Source organism: Xiphophorus maculatus, chromosome 24 (genome assembly GCF_002775205.1).
Source record: "Xiphophorus maculatus strain JP 163 A chromosome 24, X_maculatus-5.0-male, whole genome shotgun sequence".
NCBI classification, from domain to species: Eukaryota; Metazoa; Chordata; class Actinopteri; order Cyprinodontiformes; family Poeciliidae; genus Xiphophorus; species Xiphophorus maculatus.
The window spans coordinates 2,270,166-2,285,824 of record NC_036466.1 but is presented as its reverse complement, the minus strand read 5'-3'; the positions used below and the strand labels follow the sequence as shown (position 1 = coordinate 2,285,824).

Below are 15,659 nucleotides of genomic sequence, written 5' to 3'. Positions count from 1 at the left end.
TAATTACTACATTATTATAGGTGTAATGATCAATGTTATTTTAGCAGCTATACAAAAGGAATAATTGCTGTCTGTTTTAAAGAGACCGTATCATATATCATTTCTTGAGAATCTCATACAAGCCCATAATGAATCTCTATAATTCTTCAAGAGGTTTCTCAATATAATTTTTTATTGACAATGCAATATAATTTTTAGTACATTCCCACATTTTAGAGTAAATCTTTAACATTCTGGGAGTTACTGTTTTCTGGATGTCTTCTGTGAGAGCCTTTGCAAAGCTGAAGCACATAGCAACATCCACGGTTTGTGATGTAAAAGGATGGCAACAGAGAAGAGCAGCAATTACCGAGTTGGCAGACGTGATTTTTAAAAAGCCCAATATCGACTGAAATCCCTGCGGCTACCCTGCAAAGGTTCTGTCTGCAAAAATCCTCAACATTTTTTTTTTTTGTAGAACTCCAGACTCATTGTCTCTGCTGGTCAAGGAGAACACTCTGTGCTAATCATAGGCTGTCACTCTGAGTTACCATCTCAAGGCTGCACCTTTTGTTTTTCTGAAACATCCGCTTAATTTCTCCTTTTGGCCGTCGCAGAACGCTCACTGAACACTGTTCCATTGTATAAATCGCTGCGTTCGCCACAACTCACAACTCTAACTAAGGTGGGCTGCTGGAATAATCTCTGATTCCAGCAGCAACTGAGCCTACAAGCTGCAGCCACCCTGCTCTCCTCTTGAATGTCAATGTATAGTTTCAGATACTAACGGATCATAATCTCTCATGTTCTGTGTCCACATTGCTTTGCTTCGGATATTCAAATACCGGTTTGTAAGACTATACTGGCTGTATCGCTGTTTCTATGGGATAACTGCAGTTTGTGGCTAAAATCTGTCTTTTGTAGAGATGCACCGATCCAACATTAATATCTGCATCAACCCCGATATCGGAAAAAAATATATAAAATTGTAGAATTCTAGTTTAATTTTTTGCTTTGTCCTCTGAGCGACGTCAGGCTTTATCATTAATCTTACCTTATATATAAAATTTCTGATTGCACTTTTCTTAAAGGTTTGTTGAAGTTTTTTTTTTAACATGTTTGACCAAGGCAGTCAACCTATTGCTCTTGTCAGTTTCAGTTTATTTATTTTACATGGGCTGCTATACTCCTGACTGAACAAATTAAAATTCCGTTGACTTTACATGTTTGACCAAGCTTGTGAGGCTACTGGTGTATTTAAATGTGCTGTAATTGTGCAGAGTTATTAAATAAATTTGTAATCCAGTACATTTATGTCTGCGCTTTGAAAAACAGGAAACATTTTAAGTCGACTCGGCTGTTTTTCTGTTGCTGAATCGTATCGGCTGATGCAAAACCTCGGATATTTGTATCGGTATGGGAAGTGGTAAACGGGTTCAGTGCATCTCTAGTCTTTTGAAAGCCATTCATAACATGGTTTACTACTCTTTTGTTTACCTCTATGGAAGGCATTAAAGTCTCCTTCGTAGGACCAGCCATGCTCTCCTTTTTTTGCTGTTGACATCCCTGCTAAGGGTAAAAAAAGAACTAGATCGTTAAGGGAGAAAATAGGGATTTGTTCAGCTAACATAAAAGTCTGTATGGCCAATAATGCAGTCTTGTAGATAAAAATGTGCCTTTTTTTTTTTAATGTGCAGCATTTTGACTAGAATTATAACCACTAAACTTCCGTATCACTTGGAATAAGAGAAGTACTTCCATGTGAACTGTAGTAGGAATTTGCTACAAGTTGTTCTGAAAGTGAGAAGAATCTAAAAGTAGCGCCAGAAGGTTTGAGATTTGTTTGGAACCGCTTCCCAATTCGGGAACACCAACACACTAATTAGTCCCATAGGACATGAAGCATTAGCCCGACCAAACCAATGTCGGCTGCAAACAGGTTAAACGCAAGGCATATGGAAGGAAGGAAACAGATGTTTATGAAAGATTTCTGATAACTTTCTGCATTTTAACTATGGCTGGGATTAAATTTAATACCAGTTTAGCAAGGGAGTTATCAACACAATGGTGCTGCTAATTACATGTCCAATTTATAAGATGAGGCACTCCAAGCCGTTACTTGCGATCGGTTCAGAATCACTCCGAAGAGTTTTTGAACAAGATAAGAGCAAGAACTGCACCCAGCCTGTTCAGACCTTACGTTTTGAAGGTCTGAATATAAAACAACACTTTTTTTAATGCCCTTTGGCCAAACAACCACACATTGGATTCTGAGCATAACGAGCCTGAACACACAGAGGTTTGCAAACGTGCTTGCGGGGCTTCAAGTTTCCCACATTTTGTCACAGTACAGCTACAGGATTGAAGCTGTACTTCAATCCTGTAGAAGTACAGGAAGGAACTGTACTTCTGTTGGTCTATCTTTTATGTGATAGACCAACAGAAAGCGTCTCACATTTGTGAAGCAGGTAGAAATGTTACATTATTTTCCAACATATTTATTAATAAAAATATAAAAAGTGTGGTCTGCTTTCATATTCAACCTCCTATCACTATGATACATACTCTATGTTGGTGTATCAATTAAAATATTGAGAAAATACAATAAATTTTTGGTCGTGGGAAAATTTTGAAAACAATCTCAAAACACTAACAGCTTCAAATAATAAAAATAACAGATATAGTTTCTGATAACTCCTTCACTATGAATTGAGGGACGAAGCAACACATGCTCCAAAGAGATCTTTTTTGGCAGAGACTCCCGCCACCAGGGTGAACTTCTTTCACCTCAGCTACCCATCTTTTCTTCCCACACATTCTACTGTTCCGCTGTCTGCTACTATCTTATCGTGCTCAAGGTTTCACAGAAGCCTGGCTTCAACTCTGAGGTCTCAAACACATGGCATGAGTTGGCAGGCGGGGACTGCGCGTGCTTGGCTGCGTTTTCTTCCAGGCCTGTTGCACACAGAGAGACTGAAAAGGGTTATAAAAGTTTTTTTTTTAACGCAACTGCATAAAAAAACACATACAACAGAGGCAGTGTGTGTGAATTTAGGCAGGATGGTTAGAAAATTCTGTCAATGCACAGCTAGACTAAGGCATAAGCAAACTAAGCAGGTGCTTACAACCTCCTGGCCAGCAGGAGGCGACCATCAGTGCTCAAACAAATGCCACAGATGTAATTTTTCATGATGTCTGTCTGTTAAAACATGCTGCAACTTTACCTACAACAATGACTTGTTCAAGATAACAAAATTAACTCCTAGTTAACAGTCTAAATAAATGGGATATTTTAAAATTAGAATAGAGATGCACAAATCAGAGTTTTGCCAATAACTTCCAATTTCTTGTTTTTGTAAAGCTTTTGACCTTTTACAACAATTTGGGTAAGATAATTGCCAATGATTACATCCTTGGCATTTTAAACTCTTCTGCATTTTGAACAAAGCTGAAAGTTCAGAAAGGATTAAACTGAGCAATTTCACAGTATTTTGTTAAGTCAAATGAAATTCTGTCATAGCTTAAATCAGTGGTTCCCAAAGATTTTATGGATCCTATGGATTACAATAAAATCCCCCCCAAAAAAGAAAAAAAAAATCAACTGTGCACACACATCGTTCAACCAGACAGAAACCTATACACATTTTGTTTTCATGCTCTACTTAAGTTTATTTCACATTTCAGGTTGCAACTGATTAGACTTTTGAATGTCTCTGATAAAAGCCAAGGTTTTACAAATGGTCCCTATTTCAGTGTAAATGATCAAAAAATAATTCTTTGAACTAAACTGAGTTAGTTTTAGTGTCCCTAGTTAGCACACAACTTTGAACTCAGCCCCTTCCCTCCCTGAACAATGACAATTATAGTGAGCAAAGCTGGAATTGTAAAATTCTAGTAAAAAAAAAAAACGACACTCTTAGCAAGGCTTCTTTAAAATGGTTACTTGTGTATATGTGGAATTTATAACGATAGAGAATGCTCTTGTGTCTACAACAACAAATAAGTCAATATTATCTCCAATTTGTGACCTTAAGAGGGAAAATGACCAACTTTTACATTTTTAAGGACGGAGACTGAAGCTAACATAGGTAAAGTCAGGAACTACTCAAAAACCATGGCAACATACACTGCTGACTGTAGTTTATAACCTAATAAAATATGTAAAATCAGCAGAAACTGAACAGAAGTGCCGCTGAATACATTGGCATGGACCAGATCTTCATTTATTCTGCTACGTAACCTTCCAACTATTTGTTCAGCTAAATCTAAGACACACACATCCTTCAAGGATACCAACACCATAATCATGTTCTACTGTTTGTTATACAAACACCTAAGTTAATTTTGTGCATCAAAATGGCTGCTGGTTTGCCTCTTACTTAGTGGCTTTGCACTACTTCAGACAGTAAAATATTATTATAATGATACTGATTGTATTTTTCAGATCTTGATCAGAATTGTTTTTTTTCGAGGTATTAATATTGAGTTTAAAATTTCAGTATCACATCAACCATTGTCATTGAGCTGAGAGTAATCGAGAGTAACTGAGCTGATTCCGATGACAACTTTTCAGTGTTAAAAATTTATATATATATATATATATATATATATATATATATATATATATATATATATATATATATATATATATATGTGTGTGTGTGTGTGTTACCTTAAGACTACTTCTAAATTGTATATATTTGTGGAAATATAGGTGAAAGTTACACCATGGAGGATGAGTGATGATATCTCCAACTAGAAATGGACACCTATATTAAATACTGCTCAGGGCCCCAAAAATGTCTGGACCGCCCCTGACAAAATAATCACGCAAAAAGGATCAGACTCAGCCTAGTAAACAACACATGGATCATTTATAAGAAACGAAGACTTTGTGGGACAGACTATGGCTAAAAGAGAGCATAAAATTTTCACCATGAGAACATTTTTCATCAACAAAAATCAATTCACGCCACTCACCAGCCACAGAAGTCAGGAAGATTGCAAAGCAAAACGCAGATCTTGCCATAGATTTCATTGCGGCTCGGCTCACAGCGTACTTTGGTATCGTTACTTGGTCTCCTCCGAGGCGTGCTGTACTTCTTTTGGTCCTCTGCTACAACAGCTTCTACTCACTTTCTCCACGTATTTCCTCAAAAGTCAGCCCAATAACTTGAACTGATCTCCCAGACAGTACAGCACAACACATTGAGAAATAATGCAAAAAAAAAAAAAAAAAAAGGAAAAAAAAGATTTGCTGTTGTTATTCTTGTTGCTGGTGTCCGTGGACTAACAATGATAACCAAAAGGAAATGAAGTAGTCCCGCTTTGGAGCCCGTTGCGAAGCGGACAGATAAGCCGAGCAGCTATCTTGTACGGTGGATCTTCCATCTGTGAGTGTCCGGAAAACGGCGTCTGTGTCCAGCAGCTAACATGCTAGCTGCCCAAGGCGACAGTCTGGCTGGTGCTACAAAACTTAAGCAAAGCTGCTAAATATGGCGAAAATAACCAACACGGTGAAATACATATTCTAATCAAAAGCAGTTTTAAAATATATCCAAATTCTCTTCTCGAAAGTCAGTAAAATTACAAAAAGCCCCTACATTTAATTCGAGTACGTTTAAAGCTGATTGCTATTAAGCTAACTGATGCTAGCTACAGAGCTAGCCAGTTAGTTCTGTGCGTCCAGTGTCGTTTTCCAGTCTGGAAAACATGAAAACAACACACGAGTCACAGGCGCCTATGGTGAGCGGCGGACGGATTGTTGTCCCCGGCGCAGAGAGATGGCGGACGGAGGCGATGGATATCTCTCGGTCTGACCAGGGTGGCTGGGAACGCCTCGTTTGCGGACTCGTCTGGACCACTCGTCTCCTGGTTTTAAGTTACTGCCGCGGACGGTCCCACACAGCCAGCCAGGAGAGAGAGGGTGGTGCAGCGCCGCTCTGCCGTAGACAGTGGATACGACACCGGGGACAAATGTACTGCATCCGTGCTCTTTGTGTCATTCTCTGCCGCGATGTGTTGACTTTTTTAACCGCGTTTTAGTTACTTAACTATAAAATCAGAATGGGACAATGATGCTCTGTGATGTATTCATGTCTTTTTAACTTTTTGACGTGTTGTAACGTTACAATAATAATTTAAAATGCGATTTACTAGGATTACATCTGACATAAAGCAACATAAAGGGGTGCATAATTTAGAAATTGAAAGCAGGTCATAGATGGTTTTAGTTTGTTTTGCAAAGCTGACCCTGACGGACAAAAGCAGACCCACAGCATAATTCTGGCACCACCCTGCCTCATCTTGATGTTGCGTTCAGGTTTATGCGCCATGTTGGTTTCTCTTCAGAAATGTTATTTTTAATGGGCCATAAACATCAATTCAGAAGGAGAAGCTTTAGTAAATTGTGAACTTGTTAGTTGTAATGCAGATTAAAAATACAAGTTAAACTAATATTTCGTGACTATAGAGCATTTCTTATGCTTAAACAAATCTTATAAGTTAGTGTTAAATAGCTCAAGAAAAAGACAAATTAATAATAAATGGCCAACCACAAAGACGGAGCGGAAAACCAACGTTAATCATTGAAATGTAAAAGAAGGGAGCGCTTTGAAGAAAGTCTGGCTTTTTTGATATATACCATAAAGAAATGAGGGGGTGGCTGAAAACTGCTGCACATAAATAATGCATCATGACAGTGAAGGCACCAAACAAATGTTAAAATAGTGATACTTTACTGCCACTTTGTGGTTAAACCACATACTGTTCAAAAGTGAGCAAAGGGTGTTTTTCATCGATAACTTATGATTAACAGCAAGGAGCTTAATAAAAACAAAACATTAGTTACATAATTAATTTTATACTATTTTTCTCTACAAACATGAGAACGTCAACAAAATGTCTAGAGACAACAGCGGTGGATGTACCTTAAATCATTGACTTTGTGTCTGTGTAATAACACCATCGTCACTTTGTATACATTGTAATGAAATTGCTGCTATTGTAAGAAAATTTGTAATTCATCAATTTTTCCTTTGACCTAGCAATATTTATTGATAATAAATTCCAAAAAAGCTGGAATTATCATTAAAATGATCATTATTATTACTACAAAAGTAATAATAATAATAGTTAACAACTGAAATACCCGACTGAGTTCTTTTCTTTTACACATTTTATTTTAACAAAACAAATTGCTTTAGTACGTAGAGTTCAGTGATGACTGTAACTATCATCAAATATAGAGCTTTGCTGTATTTTATTAGGAATATGAGACAAGCTTAAGTCCATTATATGCACATTGTGTTTCATATAGTTTTTATTTAATTTTCTCGTTTATATTTTAATTGATCTGTTTTCTCAAAAATACTGATATTGGTTTCCACTCAGAACATGACGGACGTATATGTCGCAACATTTCTACCCCTCTATATGTATGGTAGTAACATTCATGTTCCAGCAGGTGGCGATATCGGACTGCGGTATCTTGAGATCAACGCGTAACTGAGCGCATCTCAATGTTTTGCACTCATGAAGCTCATTGTGTCGCATCAGAAATTCAGACATAAAGCAACTAAAACGCAAATTAAAGCGGGATGTTAAGGAAGCTGAATAAAAACTCCGAAAATAAATCATAGGATGTGCGCTGGAGACATGATGGGTGCCTTGGTTTTCGGTGCTGTCCAATTGGATACCAATACTCAGAGAAATGGGCGTGACACTTAGAGGAGTTGTCCCCGGGGCTCGTGAGCCGCGGCGTTCGCGATGAGCGACGAGACTTTGAAGTTTCCCTCAGTTACAATGGCTTTATAAAGCAGTATTACTATAACATAGGCGTTCCCACTGACACCTCGGTATTACTCTGCTCCTCTCAGCACCTGGCTGCCCGATGAAAGGTGGACTGCGCGATGGCTACTGGTCCACCTGAGCCGAGGAAGTTTACCAGGGGGCTCAATAAGCCTGGGACGGCGGCGGAGCTCAGGCAGAGCGTCTCTGAGGCTGTTAGAACTTCAGTGTTGATGGTAAGAAGAAAACAACTCTCTCTGTCTCTACTGCCATACAAGACAACTATATAAAAAAAGAAGAGATACTACATGGCGAAATCAAACCATCATTTCAGGGACATTTGAATATGATGAGAAACTGCTGCCCACTGAACCAGTGATGACGTTTCATATCACCGGAATGTGTAGTTATTTTGCCAGCTGCTACTGTATGTTTCCCATGCCTGACTCTAGTTACAACTTTCTTAAAGAGGTTGCCAGGTAACTGAAATGCACACTGGCTGCTTTAACTGGATGCATGCACACCAATTGGTGCAATCTGTCACCTGATCCTTGCAGATGCACCTTGTAACGTGATGCGTTTGTCAGAAACGGTCAGCAAGGAATAAAAATTAGAATAGACAAACTTTAGTTGTTTTCAGGAGACATGGGTGCAGAATCCCTGAGTGAACTTAATGCAGACAGTAATTTATAGGTGGTGATACTGTTGTGCTCACTTCTTCTGCGATTGTGTCTTGTTGCATAACAGTGATCAATATGTGCTTACTTTTTTCTGTCAGTTGCTGTTCATCAGAATCAGCTTTATTGGTCAAGGTTGTTCACACAAAAATGAACTGCACTTGGTTTTCCACTCTGCAGATATTTATACTATACTAATATACTATATATATACATTACAGACCAAAAGTTTGGACAGAAAGGTGTGTCCAAACTTTTGGTCTGTACTGTATATATACACTGCTCAAAAAAATAAAGGGAACACTCAAATAACACATCCTAGATCTGAATGAAAGAAATATTCTCATTGAATACTTTGTTCTGTACAAAGTTGAATGTGCTGACAACAAAATCACACAAAAATCATCAATGGAAATCAAATTTATTAACCAATGGAGGCCTGGATTTGGAGCCACACACAAAATTAAAGTGAAATAACACTACACGCTGATCCAACTTTAATGTAATGTCCTTAAAACAAGTCGAAATGAGGCTCAGTATTGTGTGTGGCCTCCACGTGCCTGTATGACCTCCCTACAACGCCTGGGCATGCTCCTGATGAGGTGGCGGATGGTCTCCTGAGGGATCTCCTCCCAGACCTGGACTAAAGCATCCGCCAACTCCTGGACAGTCTGGTGCAACGTGACGTTGGTGGATGGAGCGAGACATGATGTCCCAGATGTGCTCAATCGGATTCAGGTCTGGGGAACGGGCTGGCCAGTCCATAGCTTCAATGCCTTCATCTTGCAGGAACTGCTGACACACTCCAGCCACATGAGGTCTAGCATTGTCCTGCATTAGGAGGAACCCAGGGCCAACCGCACCAGCATATGGTCTCACAAGGGGTCTGAGGATCTCATCTCGGTACCTAATGGCAGTCAGGCTACCTCTGGTGAGCACATGGAGGGCTGTGCGGCCCTCCAAAGAAATGCCACCCGACACCATTACTGACCCACTGCCAAACCGGTCATGCTGAAGGATGTTGCAGGCAGCAGACCGCTCTCCACGGCGTCTCCAGACTCTGTCACATCTGTCACATGTGCTCAGTGTGAACCTGCTTTCATCTGTGAAGAGCACAAGGTGCCAGTGGCGAATTTGCCAATACTGGTGTTCTCCGGCAAATGCCAAGCGTCCTGCACGGTGTTGGGCTGTGAGCACAACCCCCATCTGTGGATGTCGGGCCCTCATACCATCCTCATGGAGTCGGTTTCTAACCGTATGTGCAGACACATGCACATTTGTGGCCTGCTGGAGGTCATTTTGCAGGGCTCTGGCAGTGCTCCTCCTGTTCCTTCTTGCACAAAGGCGGAGGTAGCAGTCCTGCTGCTGGGTTGTTGCCCTCCTACGGCCTCCTCCACGTCTCCTGGTGTACTGGTCTATCTCCTGGTGTACTGGCCTATCTCCTGGTAGCGCCTCCAGCCTCTGGACACTACGCTGACAGACACAGCAAACCTTCTTGCCACAGCTCGCATTAATGTGCCATCCTGGATGAGCTGCACTACCTGAGCCACTTGTGTGGGTTGTGGAGTCCGTCTCATGTTACCACGAGTGTGAAAGCACCACCAACATTCAAAACTGACCAAAACATCAGCCAGACAGCATAGGTACTGAGAAGTGGTCTGTGGTCCCAACTGCAGAACCACTCCTTTATTGAGTGTGTCTTGCTAATTGCCAATAATTTCCACCTGTTGTCTATTCCATTTGCACAACAGCAGGTGAAATTGATTGTCAATCAGTGTTGCTTCCTAAGTGGACAGTTTGATTTCACAGAAGTTTGATTTACTTGGAGTTATATTGTGTTGTTTAAGTGTTCCCTTTATTTTTTGAGCAGTATATATATATATATATATATATATATATATATATATATATATATATATATATATATATATATATATATATATATATATATATATATATATATATATATATATATACAGTATATACAGTACAGACCAAAAGTTTGGACACACCTTTCTAATTCAATGGGTTTTCTTTATTTTCATGACTATTTATAAGGCAAGAAATCCCCCTTATTAACCTGACAGGGCAGGTTGACCTATGAAGTGAAAACCATTTCAGGTGACGACCTCTTGAAGCTCATCAAGAAAATGCAGAGTGTGTGCAAAGCAGTAATCACAGCAAAAGGTTGCTACTTTGAAGAAACTAGAATATAAGGGCTATTTTCAGTTGTTTTACACTTTTTTGTTTAGTGCATATTTCCACATGTGTTATTCATAGTTTTGATGCCTTCAGTGTGAATCTACAATGTCAATAGTCATGAAAATAAAGGAAACTCATTGAATTAAAAGGTGTGTCCAAACTTTTGGTGTGTACTGTATATATACAGTATATACAGTATATATATATATATATATATATATATATATATATATATATATATATATATATATATGTGTCTTAATGGAGTATGCCCAATTGTGATGTATTACAAACATATTTGTAGCCTGAACATTTTCTAATTTTATTATGCTATAACCTCTTTTCTGGATTTCACGGACATGTTCTGTGATAAAATTGCGATAAAAGGTGGATAATGAAGCAAAATTTGGAGAACGTTTTTGCCAATACACATCTGAAAACTGTAGTGTACTTGTGTAGAAGCAACTTTCACTGCAATTGTACCTGCATGCCTTTTTGGCGTATCACTCCAACTGCTTTGCACATCTAGAGTCTGGAATTTCTTGCTCCTTCTTCTTTCCAAAATAACTTAAGGTCTTTCTGACTGCATAGCATTTGCCTCCGAGTTACAACATTGACATCTTTTTTCTTGGAATCAGGTCTGGACTGGGATTTATCTCATGTAAATGCCTTTATCTAAACCATTTTGTTGTTGCACTGGCTGTATGTTTATTTCAAATCTAAGCATCATGACTTTTTTATGCCCTATCACAATTAATGAGTGCTAATGAGCTGGACTCTATTCACTTTACTCTTGTACCGTTGGACTTTAAAAGTTTCCAATATGTGTAAGACTAAGTCCTATTATGTACTTGTCGTGGTTAAGTTGGGATAGCTATTCCTTGTTCTATTTTGGATGGATCCTAATGGTGCAGCTGTCTCTTTCGTGTTAAACATATATGCTGGTCTGGTAAATGAAAATATATATATAGCACACTGACCATGAGAACTTACTTAGCACCTTTAATTGTCCTGACAAAGATGGACTATATTGTATACAAAAGTTGTTCAGTGGTAGAACTGCACAGGTGGTGTAAATCATCCCTTTTCTTGGTAAATATGTGTTTTTTATATTAGTCTTTATCTTGTCTGCTTGGCAATTATGTCCCAGAGGCTCCTTAATTGTGCCCTTGCCCACTGTGTGTTTAGTATCATAAAGGATACAGTCCAGAACTGTGGGTTGCATTTAATAATGCATGAGATGATGTTGGGTGTCCGTGCTATTTTTACACCTGCCCCTTTCTCCTCAGCAACTTGGTGTCACACAGAGCACTCTGGGGAGCATTAATTATGAATACCTGTGCATGCAATAAATCATCTAGACCTCAGAGTGAGTTCACTTGCAAATATACAGTATCATAAAAACAAATCCACACCCATAAAGATTTTGTCGGTTTTAGCTTCTTTTTTTTTGTCACATTTGTTTATTTCAGGGCATCAAGTACATTTTAATTCCAGACGAAGATAACTCAAACAGAATTCTGTTTTCAAATAATTATTTCATATTTTATGGGGAAAACTATGCAGAACAGCCTGACTCTGTTCACTTTACTCTTGTGCCGTTGGACTTAAAAAGTTTCCAGTTTGGAACAGTGGGTTAGCATCATTAGCTGAGCTCCTTATTGATTTAGGTTATACCTCTTGGACAGAATCTTGTGTAATATTAATACTACTTCCACCACCCCTGCTGCTCTGTCTGTTGGGGGTACCCCAAGGTTCCATTCTTGGACCTACAGTGCATTTTCTCTCTACCTACTTCCACTAGCTTCAAACCTTTGCAAACACAAAAGTCCTTTTCATCTCTATGCAGACGACTATCAAGTTTATCGTCCAGTAAAACGCACGAGCTTGTGCTGCCTTCAGCATCACCTTAATTGCCTTACTGATGTCCAAAGTTGGATGGCAGTAAGTTTCTTGCACTTTAATGAGAGTCAGATCAAACAACACTTGTAGGAGGAAATTGGCAAATACCAAACCAAAATTATCTAGAAACAAAAACAGAAACAGTGATTCAAGTGCTTATGACTTCCATATTTGATTCTCCTGTTCACTTGACTTCAGCAGGTAAAATACGTTGCAGCTTGATTTTTAAAAAAAAAATCACTCTGTGTGTGACTTTTGTTGCTGTTTTGTGGGCTCTAGTGTCCCCTATATGAAAGTAGGCTGACAGGAAAGGGGGAAAGACATGCGGCAAATATTGTCAGGTCCAGGAGTCGAACCCGCGACGGCCGTGTCGAGGACTCAAGGCCTCCAAACATGGGTTACGCTTATCCCCTACACCACCACGGCACGCCCAAGGAATGAGCTTTTAGCCATGCCTCACTGGCCTCCAGTTAAATTTAAAAATGTTTTCAAAATCCTTTAATTTTAACATGCTTTAACTGTGTTCCCTGTTTTTCTTTGTCATGCGTTTAGTCATTCCAAAGACTCGATTAAAATTCACAAACTGAACCAGATTGTTAATTGCTGCTGAGACTTTACAGTACACATCAGCCAGGCTTTGTTTTAAAATCTAACTTCAAAACACATTTACAGATTAAAACTTTGGCTATAGTTTTTTTTTTGTTTAAATTTTTTAATTGCCTTTTTTCTTATGGCTATTTTAATACCACACCTTTGCTATTTCCTACCCTGACTCTGTCTTCTGGTGAATTTAAGTTTTTCTGGATACAGATGAAACCATAGATTCACATCAGCAGATTCACATCTCAAAGGCTCAAAAAGAGAAAAATTGGGATTTTTCAAATGGTCTAGTCGAAGTACAAAACACAAATACAATTGAAGTAATTCATTCCCTGTGGATGAATTGGCTTGGAGAACAATCGCATAGAACCAGATTGGTTAATTTGCTCTGGTTATCTTTGATACTAAAATGTGTTTTATCTGAACTTGAAGTTTGAAAAAAGAACCAAATAACAAATAAAACTGTAATGCAGTAAATACTTTTTTGAACCTGCGTAGATAACACTAAATAGGTGGGGCTGCTTGGTAAACGCAGCAGAGGCCAAGCCATAAAAGCGGCCCCTGCAGGTTTAAAAATGACTTCCAAATGTGAGAAATGTTGGCAGCGAAGTCTCTGTTGGCTTCATTCCTCTCTCTGTTCTTTTAAATAAGCTCTGTTGGCAATGCAACAGAGCTTCCGAATGTTTCTTTTTTAATACCTCAAGTTAATTTCTTGCTCCTGTCCTGAACCTCCTGAGACCTTCCTGCCATCTCCAGTTTTTAGGTACAGTAGCTAAATCGGTGAACTAAGAGTCAACTCTACTCCAGAGGATTTGGTCTGATTAGAGTGTTAAAAACCCGCTACTAGATAATCTGTAGATTTCCAGATGCTTTAGCGCTGCTGACCTATATCTGTGCCACGATGCAGAAGTTGATATGGAATGTGGTTCTCTGCTGAGCTCTGTTGTTCTGAGAAGCCAAAGCTACTGATTTTCTGGTCATGTGGTTTCTTTTCCTTGTCATTTTGACCTGCTCATGTTTTGCGACGCTCTCATCCGTGACATAAATATATTTAGGATGAAAGCTTGCAAAGGCATCCATATTGCTTGTTTATTTCATTTTTTTCCCTTTAAAATCTGTTACAACAATCAACTTTTGAGCTATTTAGACTATCTAAACTGTGTCCCTGCACACAGAGGGTGTGATGGTTTACATCACACCCTCTGTGTGTGACTTTTGTTACTGTTTGGGAGAAATTTTTATTTTTTTCTTTCTCTTACAGCTGAATGACTTTAATATAGTCGCAACTAAAAGCAGCCAGTTTTGTATGAGGGGTTGGGGGGTGGAATGGGTAGCGACCTTAAAAATGTGCTTCAAGCCAGCTGACATCGTTTCAATCCAAGCTCTGTCTAGCATAAAAATAGCCATTTAATATGAAAACGTTCCCCTCAGGTGGCCAACTTATGTGGTAATGGGTAAAACTGGAGCACCTCAACTGAGAGACCCACTTAGAAAAATGTCCAGACAAATAAGCAGGAATATGACTCCTTATACTGGTTGGTAAATTCTGCCAAAGGCTAGTCTGGATAAAGTCTTTCTGCACACAGATGATGTTCCAGTCCATGACAATACCTGCAGGCCTTTCATGAGACTCTCAATATCTAAATCACATGTGTGCGACCCAGATTCGGCTCTAACAGTCATGATCATTAACCCAATTTTCTTTTTCCCTTACAAACTACTGCAAAATTGGAGAAGAAATGAGGACAAAGACAGTGGAAGAACAGGGTCTCTGGTTTGCGAAAATACAAAAGCGCAGTTTTCAAACAATGGTTTCATTTACTAAAGAAAAGGCCATCCAAAGCCAACCTAAACCTGCGTAAAAATTAATTGCCCACTATGCCTCGTAGCTGTTTGTTTTGTTGTTGTTTTTGTCTGATGTGAGATGTTTTGTTCTTTTTGGTTAGCGGTGGTTTTGACTTTTAATTTTAAATTGTGAAGCAGAAAAATATGCGAATATTTATCTAAACATTTCCCTGGCACTCTATGTTTTTTTTTTTTTTTTTTAATAACTATCAGATGTGGGCACTTGGGGATTAGTTATTTTTTCATGGTGGAATAATTCTGGAATAAACAGCATCATTGTGTTTTAAAAAAACAAAAAACAAGTTGAATCCACAAGTTTATAATTCTTGTGGTTTTTCTCTGATCCTTTTGGATCAAAAGTTACATATTGGCAGAAATATGAACACATAAATTCACTTTAATCATTTAATAAAATGTACCAAAGGCATTGGAACGCCCACTAACTGAATTATGATTATGATTTTGTTAATTTAACCAAATATGTATTGTATGTACGTATATATTTGTGCATTTGCAGATTTAATGGAGAATGAATTAAACATAACTCACTATAAATTTAGATTTGTGAGCCCAAAGCAAGGTTTTAGAAACTAAAGCAGTATAATCATTTCACCCAGAGTAAAAGCCCTGAAAAAAGAAGGTTTACATTTAATAATGTCAAAAAGT

At 38.6% G+C, this 15,659-nt stretch overlaps 2 protein-coding genes across 4 annotated transcripts in view; one reads left to right on the top strand and one right to left on the bottom strand.

Annotated features, from left to right (window-relative positions):
• Positions 1-5,940, bottom strand: part of bmpr2 (bone morphogenetic protein receptor type 2) — a 33,852-nt gene extending 27,912 nt beyond the window's left edge. Inside the window, exon 1 of the mRNA XM_005808061.2 lies at positions 4,960-5,940. Within this exon, the coding sequence (XP_005808118.1) occupies positions 4,960-5,017 (58 nt within the window). The 5' untranslated portion in view covers positions 5,018-5,940. The remainder of the gene's footprint in view (positions 1-4,959) is intronic.
• The window catches only part of LOC102233002 (dedicator of cytokinesis protein 9-like), a 68,744-nt gene that overhangs the window by 11,101 nt on the left and 41,984 nt on the right, over positions 1-15,659 (top strand). For 2 of the 3 annotated variants that reach the window (XM_023329509.1, XM_023329508.1), the window contains exon 1: positions 7,739-8,003. In XM_023329509.1, the coding sequence (XP_023185277.1) occupies positions 7,890-8,003 (114 nt within the window). In that variant the 5' untranslated portion in view covers positions 7,739-7,889. Of the gene's footprint in view, positions 1-7,738; positions 8,004-15,659 lie in introns of those variants that run through there. The other variant, XM_023329502.1, reaches the window with a different exon arrangement.